The following is a 14544-nucleotide window of genomic DNA, read 5'->3' on the forward strand; positions in this document are numbered from 1 at the left end:
TATATATAATTACATAATTATATTTAATGAAATAAATAAAAATATATAAACATGTATACAGAAAGAAAAACAAGCAAACAAAAATAAGAACCCACAGACTGCAAAGAAAATCAAAATTGTCACTGAACTTTTAACTGCTTTAGTAAATAAACCAAGAAATATTTCCCCGGATTACTTTCTCCATTTGTACGGAGAACGTATAGTTGCCACAGAGGCTGGTATACGTGAACACGGGTAAACCAAAGGACGGGAGAGGGAATTTGTCCTCTGAATTTTGCAAGGAATCTGAAATTCATACCTAGGTTAGAGACGCGGCTGGGGCGGGGATGAAGCCTGAGGACTCCCGGCCGTGTCCCCGGGGCCCGCTTCCCAGAAGTGCTTCGGGGACCCGCCGGGGCCGGGACCCTGCGGAGGGCGGGGGTGGCCGCGCTGCCCCGCCGGGCCAGCTCCGCTCCGCGGGGCAACGCTCCGCGGGTGCGCGGTGGCTGCGCGAGCGGCCCCGCACCGCGCTCGCCCCTCCGCGCTGGGGAGCGCTTCTACAGCCAGCAGCGGAACGAGCCACATTTCCATATACATATAGCAATCCATATAGACAAATGCAGCCCAGCCTGGTGGCACACGGGCTGTGTGAGGCTGCTGCTTAAAGGGGAGGAGGGGGGGAGGAATTAAAATCAGGCACGAAGCGGTTTTAAAAATAGCGTCCGGGCGGCTGGGCGGTGCGGCGCGGCGCGGCACGGCACGGCACGGCACGGCACGGCACAGCACGGCACGGCGCGCAGCCCCACGGGGGGCGGCGTGGGGCGGGAGCGCGGCTCCCGGGGTGCCGGGGGCGGCCCGGCCCGGCCCAGCCCCAGCCCCAGCCCCAGCCCCAGCCCCAGCCCCAGCCCGGCCCGGCCCGGCCCGGGGAGTTCCTCGGCTGCCTTGTAAGGAGCGCGGCCGCCACAGGGCCCGGCGCCCTCCCCCGCTCCCCGCCCCGACTTTCCCCCGCTGCCGGCAGGGAAGGCAGGAGCCGGCAGCGATCTGCCCGTCTCCAACTCTCTCCCCTTCTTTCCTCCTCGCCCTTCAGGAGCCCCCACCCCGCCTGCCTCTCTCCTCCTCCTCCTCTTTCTGCTCTGCAATCGGGAATAAATCAGGGAAGGACGCGCACACACACACACACAGAGTGAGCGGAGATCTGTTACAAAAGTAGCCCTGATGGCGGCGGATCAGATGAAGCCGGAGCTGCTGCTGGAGTAGCAGAGAGTAGAGTATCTCTCTCTCTCTTCTCTATTTCTCCTCTTCCCCCTCTCCACCCACAGATCTCCATCGTTTCTCCTCCTCCTTCCCACCCTCGGCCGCGCTCCCGCTTCTCCGCACATCTCTGGGCTGCGCCTCCTGCGAGGGGGCGGGGGGGGAGCGGAGGAGGCTTTAAAAAACAACAGCCCCCCCACACCACCACACACACAATAATTGAATTTATTATTATTGCCGTCTCGCCGACTTGGGGAAGGGGGATCGATCTTCGATCAGGAAGATGGCTGCTGGCTGGCTGCTAGTCTTTAGCCTGACACTTTTCCAGTCCCTGGTGATGAACCACTCCTCGGAGGGACCTTTTCCTTCTGCCACCACGTAAGTCCCCGCGGGGCCCGGGGCGGGGGGCACGGCCGGGGCGGGGGTGCACCTCTGCGCCGGGGAGAGCGCGGCTCCGGCGAAAATACGAAGGGAAATAAAGTAAGTCCGGGCGGAAAGTGGCGGCGAGGTAAAATTGCAGGGTTTCGGCTGCTTTGGCTTGGGAAAGACTCACGGTAGCAGAGGGTCCCTGCGGGGCGGTGGCCGGGAGGAGGGGAGCGTGCCCCGGTCACGGCCGGCGGCTGTACTTTTGAGGGAAAGGCTTTGCCTCCCAGCCCCGCTCCGGAGCCGATCCCAGCTCTAAATATACCCCTGGCAGTTCGGCCGTGCTGACAGGAAAGTTTCGAGTTACACAGAGCCCGCCCCCTCCTCCCACAAAGGTTATTTCAGCCTGGCTGGAGTTTTAACACTATTTTTAAAAACCGAAAACTTTCGCAATTGTATTAAAATTCCACGCAAAGGACAGATTTTCTCGCCTTTCTGCGGCAGGCATGTGAAACAGGCAGGCGAGCACCGCTTTGAGTTTTGAGCCTGTGCTTGGGCTCGCTCCTCCCTGGACGTGTTCCAGCGCACACCACGACTATTTTGACAGTTGCAGGGTTTGTTTTCTGTCCGTGGTCGCTGGTGGGGTGTCGTGTGTGCGCACGCGTGTGCCACACCAGAGGGGCTTTGGCATGCTTAAAGCGACACAACTAAAGAACTGTTTTCTTCAGCGTTGGCCTTGCAAATCGTTAGTTCTCAAAAATCACCTTTGCGAGAGCTGGTGGATGCTCTCGGTGCAAGCGGCTTTGTGTTTTGCGTGGCCATAAGATGGAAATCTTTAAAGCACTGCGTACTTATTAGCATGAAAGTGCTGCCCAGAGCAGTGCAAAGATCACATTATGAAAGCATGCAATAAAAGAAAGGGAAAAATAAGCCAATACATCATATTTGAGATTCGCCTACAGATTGAAAAAAAACCCCCCACAACAAAACACTATGGACTAATGACCGTGTGTTCTTCCTTTTTCTTCTCTCTTCCTCACCTTATTATTTTTATATTCTTTTTTTTGGAAGCACTTACCTTAGTCCCTGAATCTGGGTTAAAGCTACCAGTAGGTAACTTTTAAGTGGATGACTCACTTTAATGCATTTTACATAAGAAAAACAGTGCTACTGGGAGTCTTCCCTATTGTTTAACGCTGGGTAGAATTTATTGCCCTCGATCATCCTGTGCAGAAGGATGAGTTTACAGCAATTACCAGCCATGCATTTTCACCAATTAGTACTGCTGGTAGGTTGTTATAATTGGATTCAGTTCTGAGTATCGGTTCCATTATGAAAGACTCAAAGGGATGCTCGCACTGTTAAATGAAAGAAAGGAATACAAAGATAAGTGTAAAATAACCACTTAATATCTTCTAAGTTGAATAAATACAGCCTTTCGTTAAAGGGAAGATTATCTTTTAAAATATTCTCGTGTTGCAGTTTATAATGATGTGCCATGTAGAAGCAAGAGTGACAAAATATAAAGCCAGGGCTTTTTCAGTCACTGCTTTCTTGTGTTTGAGCGCCTGTATTTACTGTTTCTTATTGAGCTGATAAAGTTATCATACACAACTAATTACAATTTATCTTCTGCATGGATTTCTCTAGTTTTAAAAGAGAAAGAAATATGCAACCTAGAAATTAAAATAATACTGTGTAAAAAGAATATTGTATATTTTCAAATAGAAGTCTAGATCACTTTTTAGCATAACATTATGTGATATTTCCTTAAAACTGTTTTTGTCCCTCTGTCCATGTTTGCTAATTCCCTTCAGAATTTACCTTTACTGCCAGTCATGATAATAGAAATTGTCAACAGGGAAACATATTATATAATATAACTTTAATTATAACTATACCTATGATTAAGCAATTCAGAATATGATGTTAGTCAATAACATTTCCATGTTCTACACAATCTACTTGCTGTTGGCTTTCTTTTTTCTCATTATTATTCCATTGAAATATTGTAGAAACAATCTATAGCTCCTGTCCATCCTTCATAGTAATGTTTCCCCTTTGAAATTAAATCAAAGTGGAAATAAGGCTTAGTTCATTTAGAAGACAGCACAACAGGTTGATGCAGGGAGAGCTGCTTTGCAAAAAGTAAAGATGTAGCAGGTGAAAGAGAAAACAATTTTTGGATTCCTTTTTAAGACGTGACAGCGGTGTTTTGTTTCCCACTATAGATTACAAATGGGGAAGAACAGAGAGAAGTGACGCAAATGCCCTTCATGTGAAAGATTTTATATTTTAATAGTATTAAAAATAGGAAAAAAACACAGGAAAAGAGAATAAAGGAAAGAAGGATATTAATAATTGAAGAACTGAAGGTTTGCTGATAGTATGTTCTTAGCTACCTTCTTTCTCCCCATTATTTTCAGTCTCTTTTTCTCTTAGTTAAAAAGTTGGTCTGAGGAAGCAGTATTTCCCAGATGTTGTATGAAAAATGTGCATATTCAGGGCTATATAGTTCATGATTTCATCAACAACTCATTATTGTACAATCACTTTTCCTTCAGTCATCTGTTCCTTCTGTATCAGTAAATATTTTAACATGTGCTTTTACTAAAACATTCAGAAGTCCTTATCACCAATACAGTAGTATACAAGTATGAAACATTTTTAGCAAAAAATGCTGAAGGTTTAAGCAATACCTGTTTTATAGAATCTCAGTCATTTGATTAATTTTACTTCTCTGACAAGGCAAAAAGGCTCTGATACATTTACCCAGCGATGTATAGAGAATTTCAAGTGAAGGATAGTGCTGTATGAAATGGGAGCCTTAATTTTTCATTGAAAATCTGAGCAGGTGGTATAATCGCATTTGTTGCTTCCTGTGTTGGAATATTTCACCGCAAATATTGAAGACTTTTCTTTAATGAACTATTTAAGTATAGTGGTAATTATGTCTTAATGTTCAGCTGTAAGGCTTAGCTACTGATCGATAGATATTAGGTTTCATTAAAATGTATCATTTTCATTGTATCATGTATTAGTGATCTATTATATGTTATATTAGGGATCTATTACATGCTCTTACTTTTAACATGGCAACTCCAAATACTTCAATTACACACACAGCATAGCAGATATTTTGCACTTATATGAGAATATTGTTGCATATAGTACTCCTGTCACTATAACCACGCTACGCCTAACACAGTACGCAAAGCACTTCTTTCTTTGTAGCCATATATATTTATTTGTCATCCACATCTATACAGACTTGAGAAAAAAAATACTGTTAAGTAAAGGTAGTTTGTATGTTTCCTGATAGAGGTAGCATAGGACTCACTTTATTTCAGTTCTTTTATCTATACTGCATCAAAACAGATAGTCTTGAGTTTAAAAATATGTTGTAATTCTTAAGTATACTTTTGACACAGTGTGTTTTAGCAGTGTTGATATTTTTACTGATAGTGAGTAATTTATGATATAAAGATGTACCTACTGCTTTCTGCTGATAAGCCTGTGTGTACTGGTCCAAAAAGAAAAAAACAACCAACAAAACAAAATGTATTTTAATTTTGATAAACCTACAGATGAAGCCTTTCAACATCAATGGGACTCCTTCTGTAATTACATCGTTCTGGATATAGCTTAATGTCTGTTTTTATTTTAGTTTCTCTAATTTTCCTCCACCACTAATTTTCTCTCTTTCCTTTATCTTTTATCCTTTTTTACTCCTCAGTCACCTGTTCTGTATGTAGAGATTAAATTATACATTATACTCAAGACAGATCTGCTACTTAGATAAGTTGGTGTAAAACACCTGAGGATAAAAATAACATACACATGAACATACAATATGTATGCAGGCAGGAAAATTTTAGAAAAGAAGTTGTGTATTCCCATTTTTTATTTGCATGAATCATCCTTACTGTTTCGGTGTCATTAGGACAAGTCAGGGAAGTCTATATGAGTCATAAGAATTAGGGCTTGCACAACTGGGACATTCGTATTTTTGGTTTCTGCACATGGACCTAACGAGTGTAGGTCTTGCTGAGAATGTAGCTGGGCTTGGTACACAGCATCGCTTTCTATATAAAATCAGTGACCTAATGTAGATAAAGGTATTTATGATGTGTTCTTTTCATCTGTTTGTACTGTCAGATTTAGGGATTTTGACACCTCTCATATACATATAATCTCATTTTTAGCATAAAATCTGTGATAGAAGAATGCCAATTTTATTCCTGATGTTAATTAGAAAAGACAGCTGCATTAATGGATTGTAAAATATCAGGCTCTTCATTTGAAAATTGTATTTTCAAATCTATTTAAAAATCTTCATTATTAGGAAAAAAACAATCTACTGAATTGTACCTTCATATCAGTGAATTGGAAAGAAAGCCAAAAGATGTAATCTACTTAGAAGCAGAGAAGTGCAATATCACCTCTTAGTGTTTTCTCAGCAGCGCATGTCTGAATACTGAGCATTACACAAGATGTAGAAATCCACCAGTATTTTAAAAGGTATCACTCCAACCCATTCTTCTAGTAGAAATGTACTTAAAGATAAGTGCGAAACAGCTTGTTGATTGGTGTTGGTTTCTTTTTGCGAGTGTCTTTGTACATGTGGTGGTGATAAATGCAAATTATTTGGATCCACAAAGCGTTTTCCTCTTTTACATATCTTATGATGTAAATTGTGAATGAGTATTTTTTTCTATTCTGTTTTTCTTCTCTTCTTTCCCTATTAAACATTTATGCTGGGGCCTCAAAATTAACAAATTCTATAGATTGACATTTTATTAAGTATGAAAATTCAGCTGAGAATGTCAAAATAGGTACCGATTATAGGAGACGAAATTTCATTGAAATAAATCAGCATTGTAGAGGTTCTTGCCATCTTTCATTTTGCAGTGATGCTATTTTCAGAACTGCATTGCTCATACCCTGCAAAATGATTTTATCCAAGAATTCAGCTGCTAGAAAGAAAGCTGGAGCTTGGCAGCACATTAGTCTGAAATGTATTCATTGTTAAATAGAAGGCCTGTTGTACAGATCTTAAAAATATTTATCTAGCAGAGCATTTTAAATTGATGGAAGCACGGTCAAATTATTATTACTTTAATCTTTTGTAACAAAGAAACAAAATAGACTATAGTTGCCCACTGGTAACTGTGATCTGACATGCTTGTGCCTTTATTCCTCCCTTCTGCAAGAATCCTTTACCCAAGGTAGTATTATCTTCTAGACCAATGTTTGACTTAAACCTCTGCGAGACAGGGGTTGCAGTTCAGGAGCATTTTAGTAGTTTAAGAGAAAAATGACTCATTCTCTCTGTTGTTGAACATAGTAGAAGCAGAATTGGGCCCCAGACTGTTTTGTACTTCTTTGCAGCCATACAGGAGCTTTTGATCGCTGTATGCTTGGGATGCATATTGTGCTTAGGGTGCTTATAAGACCTTAGTGACAAAAGCTGATATTATGGACTACAGAAAATGTTGCTTTCTAGTGCCTTGTTAAAATATCTGCTTTAACAGAAGAAAAGATTTACCAGAACATAACACTGGAATAAACTGTTGGGCCATAGCTATAATTTGGTAAAGCCAGATGCCATCCTTTATTTATGTCTTTTATGAATGCTGAATCAGACTTCTTGAAAGACAAAATGACAGCTCAGTGTCCTTGATGTCCAGGTAAAACGTATCTAGCACCTTGAAAATACACAGAACTTAAGTACAAAATAATAACTGCATTTCTGTCCCCACCCCTGGGCAGCACATGTGTGTTGTGTCTTAGATCAGTCTTAGCCCATTCCTGCATCAGCTTTTTCATTCCATCTACAGCTGCTGCAAGACAGGTATCAATGAATGCTTAAATGATTTGCATTTGAGATTGCAGCTCTGAATTATTTCTCTTGTTGCATCTATTAAATAGCCTGATCCCACTCAACTTTTCTCAAACGTATTTTGGGTAATGGTCTGTTCTGTAGTATCGGACCAAAAGCTGGGTTTTGCATCAATTGTGCCATTGCTTACTATAGCAAATTGGTCATTGCTATTACAGAGTGTTGTGATTCTTCTTTCCTTCCTAATTTCCAATAGTAAAAGAGAACTGGAATCAATATTGTTTGCAGAATATGATTTTTATGTCAAGCACTACTGTGTAATGCACACAGTAGTGATGCAGGAGTGGCTCACATTTAAGGTGCAAATATGTAACACTGACAGTGAAATCAGTTTCAACTGAATTTATACTTCAGTGATGTTCGTGGGTTGGGTATTCTCAATTTAGGGTCAGACTATGCTGCTGAAAGGAAAAAGTTCTGTTGATATTCTCAGAAAAAAAAAATCAGTGTAAGAGTGAAGATTTTCAAAATATGCCTCAGCACTTTTTAATAGCTAAAAATTAATGGCATATGCCTGCAGCTATTCAGCTCAACAGTGATTTGTCTTTTCCTTCTCCAGTGCTTTCCAAACTATTTTTTGACCTACTCTGCTTCTAAGCAAACTCAACGTTTCACGCCTTCCTTCCTCTCAGACTTAATAAGTTTTCAGGGTGAAATGTAAAATATACTCCCTCTTTCACAAGCACACTGTGACAAGAATATGGCTCACTGTTTGGTAATGTTACACTAATGTTGTTAGGGAAAGGACCACGGTTTTTCGCTTATGTCCCTCCTTACAACACCTTTCTCTGCACGCCAACAGCAAACCGATGACAAAGAGCCAAATTTCTGTTCCTTGTATAATTTTTGCTATTTATTTACAAAGATTCTAACAAGTTTATGAAAAAGATTGACATTATTTTGCATCAACAAATCAGCAAGCTTTTGCAGTTAATTACAGTAATTCAAAATCAGACTTTTTTTTAAATCTGAGGCAGGCCTAAAATACCCATAGAATGTGAATGTGAAGTGATAATAATGCTGACTATTATAAAAAATGTTTTATTGGATTTTTCACCCTCTTTTTAAATTACATTCTCACTCTCTCTCATTTGAGAGTTGGTCAGGACAAGAACTATAGTCTGACTTTGTAACAGATTTTCTACATAGTGATTTAAGCATTTTTCATTTTTTGAAATTTCCTCTGTTTCTCCAGAGCCATGAATATTGAGTCAGGAATGCAGAAAGGAGAGGATTTTTTTAAAGAATGTGTCCTATGGCTTATATGGGCTAAGAAAAATTTTTTGCACAGCAATTCTTATCTTTAACATGGAGGTATATATTGGATCAGTGGTCCTTTTTTCAGCCCTCATGCATATAAGCTTCAGTTGAAGTCTATGAGCAAAGACTCTCAAATTTATCCATTATAATAAATTCCGATTCACTTTTGACCTGATTGGTGAAGTAAATAAGAACACGAAGGAGTTGCTGAGTCCACAATCTAGTTTTTGTAGCAAACAGATGATAAATTATGTTAATTTTTATGTGAAGGACAAAGGCTAAACTTGGTTCATCTAAACAACTTTCTAACTCAAGTGCTCCTGTTTCCTCTGTGCACCTCCCCACTAGACTGGTCAAAAAGCTTAAAACGTTCCCCAGCAATATAATCTCTGTCTCCCTTATCTTTACTGGGATTTTTATTATATTTTGCTAACCATGGACTAAATCTTCGTTCAAGTAGGCATAAAAATAAAGTTATATAAGTTCTCTGGGTAAGGGTGGCAGGACTAAGGCCTAAATCAAGGCATGCCATTTTTCTCAATTGTCACTTTTAATATCGTGCTGCATTTTTCTTTCTGCACTAACGTAGTCTTAAACAAACCAGTAAAAGGGAAGTTTTCTTCATTCCTGGAATGAGTAGAAATTTGCCACACCTGGCTTGTATTGACTCTTGATTAGAAATGGAAACCTTTTCCATAGGAGGAAACTGAGTCACAGGGGCTGTTCTGTCAAAGATTATGAAGTGAAACGTTTTGCACTCTGATCTGGAAGAATCGTGATTATCGATACTGCAGGAAGGAGGAGAGTAATGAAAGAGAGATGACTAGAAGTATGAATTACAACGTTAGGGCTTTTACTGTTCCTTCCCCCACTCTTACAGGTGAATAACTTACTCTGGCACAAGTAGGTCCAATATCCCATTAAACCAGTCAAAATGGTGAGGGATAAGTTCAACAGTCCATTAAAAGGCAAGTTTTGATTTATGATATTCTGATGTGGACTAGTGGGAAAAAGGTTTATCTTGTAAACGGCTGGACGAACCCTCACAGAAAGCGTTTTCCCCCAGTGTGGATTTCAGTAGTCTATTTGGTAGAGGTCTTGTGGATCCTAAATACAGCCCTATACTTGGAGGCAATACTCTTTGCTTGGGGAGTGCTCTGCCCTATGAGATATGTTAATACTCTGGTTTGTGAATTTAATCCAGAAATGTAGTGGTTTCACATGCAGATGTTAATGAAGATGTTGCTTTTTTGCAGTACATGGCTGATTTCTTTGAGTAGATTGAATTAGAATAAAATATAATACATAGTATACCATCCTTCAGTAAGTATTTAGAATAATTCCTGCAGAAATTATTGAAGGTCCATATTTTCCGTTAGCCTCATATGTAATTTTATTCTTTTTACATATGGATGTCACAAGTCTGTTAGATTTTTTTTCAAAGACAGGTTGAAGTGAAGAGACATACATGTAGGAATGCATGGCAAGAAAAGATGGAAATTGAGTGAAGTGGGCAGTGAGCTTTCTTGCACCATCATCTTCTGTGGAAAGTTATCCTTCATTAGGATGGATGCAGCTGTGTGTGCATTTCCTAATGGAGCAAGTATTTATTGATCTGAAACTTCTCTCATAAATGAATTCAGTGACACCAATTTTGGGAAAAAAAATTGTGTATATCTTGGCTGAGCTCTTTATCATTATATGTTTCTCTCTATTACTATCTGCCTCCCTTTATCTGCCGTGCATTATTTCTTAAATTTTGTACCTTAGTTTTCCACACTAATTTCTCTCAGTAAAGTAGGAAACTGCAGTATCTTACCATTTAGTCAGGCAAGGGTTTATTGTCAAGATTAATTTGTTAGCTGATGCCTCTAAAGCCCACTGTAGTTGAAAAGTGTTGTTAAGCTGTTAAGCCTTGTTTATTAAGATGTGTGTTTGCTATATTCCCACCGTACTTCAGAAACTTGCATGACCAAACCTTTCCTGGATGGATAATACCTCTGGTTTACCTGGTTCTCAAATTTATTATTATTTTTTTTAATAGAATCTTTGTAGAAAAGGTGCCATCATATCTGCTTCTTTTGGAAACTTGAGTTCTGGGGAGTTAAAAGAAGTTAATCCCCATGATCTGTACTTCTTGGATGTACACAGATTGTAAAACATAAGCTTAACGGCATTTTTAGAAACTAACAGGAGTCAGCAAAAATCTGCAGACAGTATCGTGAAAGGAAGCCAACATATCTGATTCATGCCAATGCTGCGTGCTAGTTGCACTCCTTTGCCACATTGCAAATCGTTGTTCTCACTGTTGAAATCACTTGGAGCTGTAGATGCCCAGTTTATCTGAAATTTGTACTGTGAATATTTTGTACTTTCTAATTAAAACAGAGGCAATATGTGCGTACAATACTAGCCAAGAGCTCATGACACTTGAGTTCATTAACCTGATCTGCTACCCGCTTCTTTTGCAGCACTGGCTACTGCTGGTTTTATTCCTTCTGTTCCCATTTCTAAAATGGGAATGACAGCCCGATTGTCATCCTGCTTGAATAAATGTGTTGCATATTGCAAGGTGTCCTGCTTCTGTAAGAAAGATGGTCATAAAAGTACATAATTAGTGCTATTTAGGTGGTCCGGCATCAACTTATTTCCATTTATGGACTAGTAGCATGCCTAAGATGATCATGAGCAATCACTAATTACCTGATAATCACCAAGGATGTTAAGATTTCAAGCAGGAGTAACATGGTTTTCATTGCAATTATTTTGGCTTGCCACAAACAGTGACAACAGAAGTGTAGTCCTTAGCAATTTTTTTTGCTATTTACCAAGCCACTTTTCTTGCCTTAGCGTCTTCTTGGATTAGACCTTTATCTGTTGTGAATATATTTTAGATTATGTGGGTAGATATATAAGCTGGGAGAGGCTCACTAATATGTGCAGGAACATGTCTTAAGGAGATTTCACTATACTATCCACATGGTGAAAAGCTTGGTAGTGACTGAAAACAGAATCTGGTCCTTATAGTCATTTTTGACTGATTAGAAATACATGAAGGATTAATTGGTTTGTTGCATGACTAAGAGTATGTCTCAGGATATACTCTAAATGTCTTTGGAAATTATTAGGTACCCAATTTCATCCTTCTTTGCACCAGTGTAATTTCAGCAAAATGAGTATCAGTCCTGTACCATTTAAATCCTGAGTGCAAGGATGAATCCACATAAAATAATTTCTGATTAAACACATACAGGTTTCAGCGCAACGGAATGAGTCATCACTGTCAAGGCCTGATTGTAAAAATTATATAAAATAAAATGTAATACATGATCGTATTAGGCTATACAGAGGGGAATAGTAAGATATCACAAAGAAACCATGCGTGATATCAGATGTGGTCATTTGTCTTCCTTTTAAATGATAAGCTCAGACACCACTTCATTGTCCGTGCCCCACTGAGCAAGTGTCCATGTAAAAAAGAACTTCTTAATGTGCCGGAAGGCATTGAAAAATGTTCCCCGAGATTAGGAACAAACACAATTTTATACGAGTATGGAATTGTAAGGAAGAAATACTTCCCTTTTCAAAATACTGCAACATCTAGTAAAGTGCAGGATAACTGTAAGTGGCTTTCACAAATTTACTTTTTTGTGTTTTCTTTTTTTTTTTTTTGCTTAAGCAATTAGTTCTAGAGCTCAGCACTGCAATTTGGAATGGTAGGAATGATAGAAGTCATTTATTTTAACCCCTCATTATGCACAACCGAATAATTCGTTCACGTTCTGGTATGAAATCTTGATTTTTCAGGTAATTAGGTTTAAAATCAGCAAGAAATTTACAGACAAACTTTATATTTTTTTCCAGTGAAGGTGTGTTTACTCTGACAGATGATGTTGGTACTTTACGGGGACATGAAGTGAAATTCTGATGTGATAGCTGCTTTGCTATCACTTTGGAAGCACTTGGCCAGTATCTTTAATCATCTCTTATGTAAATGTTCCTAGTATAGATACACTCTCCCAGTCTGCAAAATTAGGATTAAAAGCACCTATCACTTCATTGCATGAATGGTGAGAGATACAATTAACAAATGGCTGTAAAGAATATTGTGGTGGATGTATAGAACAATACTTTGCTTGCAGATATTTTGCTGATAGTGATTTTTCCTTTCATAACTCCATTTATTCATAGAATAAAATACTTTTATGGCCTGCAAGGTAGTTTTGCACAAAAATGCTCAATTATTCTTGCAGATATCCATACTTCTACAAACACTTTATGTATTCAGTAGTGATGCTTTCAGCTTTGCAAGCACAGGTTAAACATCAGCGATTAAATATTTTGTTCCACATATCTAATTACCTGGAGCTCTATTTCTTTTTAGTGAATAGTATTCTACTCTACATTTGTCCCATTACTCTTCGTGGGAATAATCTGTTTATAGAATAAAGTGCTGATCAGTCTTTAAAAAAAATCTAAGTTAAAAGTAAGTTATCTGATTATAAAGCTAACACTTGAAAACTAGGAAATGCAAGATATTGAAATTGCCTTATGGCCTTAAATTGTTTTCCTTATACATCTTCATTGTGATCCCATTGTCGGTTACAAAATTAACCATTATTTTTTCTGCTGGAAACACGTGTCATTGAGGATATGTAGATATACAAGGGCAGAATTATGCTTACATGTTGTTACATATTAAAATGCAGATGAATTCTTATTTTGGTTATTTGACTTTACAGCTTTTATGATTTTGACTTCGTAAGAGGTTTTTTTCTTTAGCTAATTATTCAAAATGCAACTCCAATGTAAGACTAACATGACAAGTGGATTTTGTATGTAACTTTGGTAAAGCTGCAAAGGACATACCTTGTCTCTGGCAATGAAAACCTAGTAATAACTTCCACGACATGGAGAGATTGCAGAAGCATCTGCCTCTGAGAACTGAAAGTAAGGTATTAGCCAAAAGTTATTCTTTGAACCCGAAAGCTATGGTAAAGATATCGTGCGCAAAGAGATGTTTTTAAGATAATGTTTGGAAGTTTTCTATTGCTAGGACATTGTTTCACTGCAGAAAGAGGAATTGCTGGCTGATCCTGTGTCTTTTATGCTGTGTGACTTCAATAATTGGTACAGACCTTCACTGGGCAGGAATTATTTCCTAGCTGGGATTTTTCCTGAAAATTAACAAACAGGAAATGTCAGCAGCATACCAGAGAAATACCGACTGTGCTAGTTACCTGTGTGGCTAAGAAACTCATGCTTCTTGTGTGTCTAGCTCTGTATTTAATCTTGTGGTGATTCTGGGAGCAACCATATCCAAATTTAAGAGATTTCACCAATACCTGAAATTTTACTTTTCTGGTGTATCAGATCCAAATTTCATATACTGAGACTTGACGTGTATTTGGATAGAATTTATTCAAGGCTCTCTTAATGGCCAAATAGATAACCTGCAAACTGGGGATCATCTGCAAAAGGACTCGTTCAAAGACTGCTTAAAATAAAGTAGTTCTTCATTACAGAATCACAGAATCACAGAATCGTATAGGTTGGAAAAGACCTTTAAGATCATCGAGTCCAACCATTAACCTAACACTACCAAGACCACCACTATACCATGTCCCTAAGCACCTCATCCAAATGTCTTTGAAATCCCTCCAGGAATGGCGACTCAACCACTTCCCTGGGCAGCCTGTTCCAATGCTTGACAACCCTTTCGGTGAAGTAAAATTTCCTAATATCCAGTCTAAACCTCCCCTGGCGCAACTTGAGGCCGTTTCCTCTCG

The 14544-nt window shown here is 39.3% G+C and overlaps 1 protein-coding gene across 6 annotated transcripts in view; it reads left to right on the forward strand.

The window, feature by feature from the left end:
• The first annotated feature begins 718 nt into the window (after window positions 1–718).
• The window catches only part of CACNA2D1 (calcium voltage-gated channel auxiliary subunit alpha2delta 1), a 440093-nt gene continuing 426267 nt past the window's right edge, over window positions 719–14544 (forward strand). For 3 of the 6 annotated variants that reach the window (XM_072858451.1, XM_072858458.1, XM_072858489.1), the window contains exon 1: window positions 721–1608. In XM_072858451.1, coding sequence (XP_072714552.1) covers window positions 1514–1608 — 95 coding nt within the window. In that variant the 5' untranslated portion in view covers window positions 721–1513. Of the gene's footprint in view, window positions 1609–14544 lie in introns of all 6 variants that reach the window. The other 3 variants (XM_072858441.1, XM_072858480.1, XM_072858469.1) reach the window with 2 other exon arrangements.

Source organism: Ciconia boyciana, chromosome 1 (assembly GCF_034638445.1).
Source record: "Ciconia boyciana chromosome 1, ASM3463844v1, whole genome shotgun sequence".
Lineage (NCBI taxonomy): Eukaryota > Metazoa > Chordata > Aves > Ciconiiformes > Ciconiidae > Ciconia > Ciconia boyciana.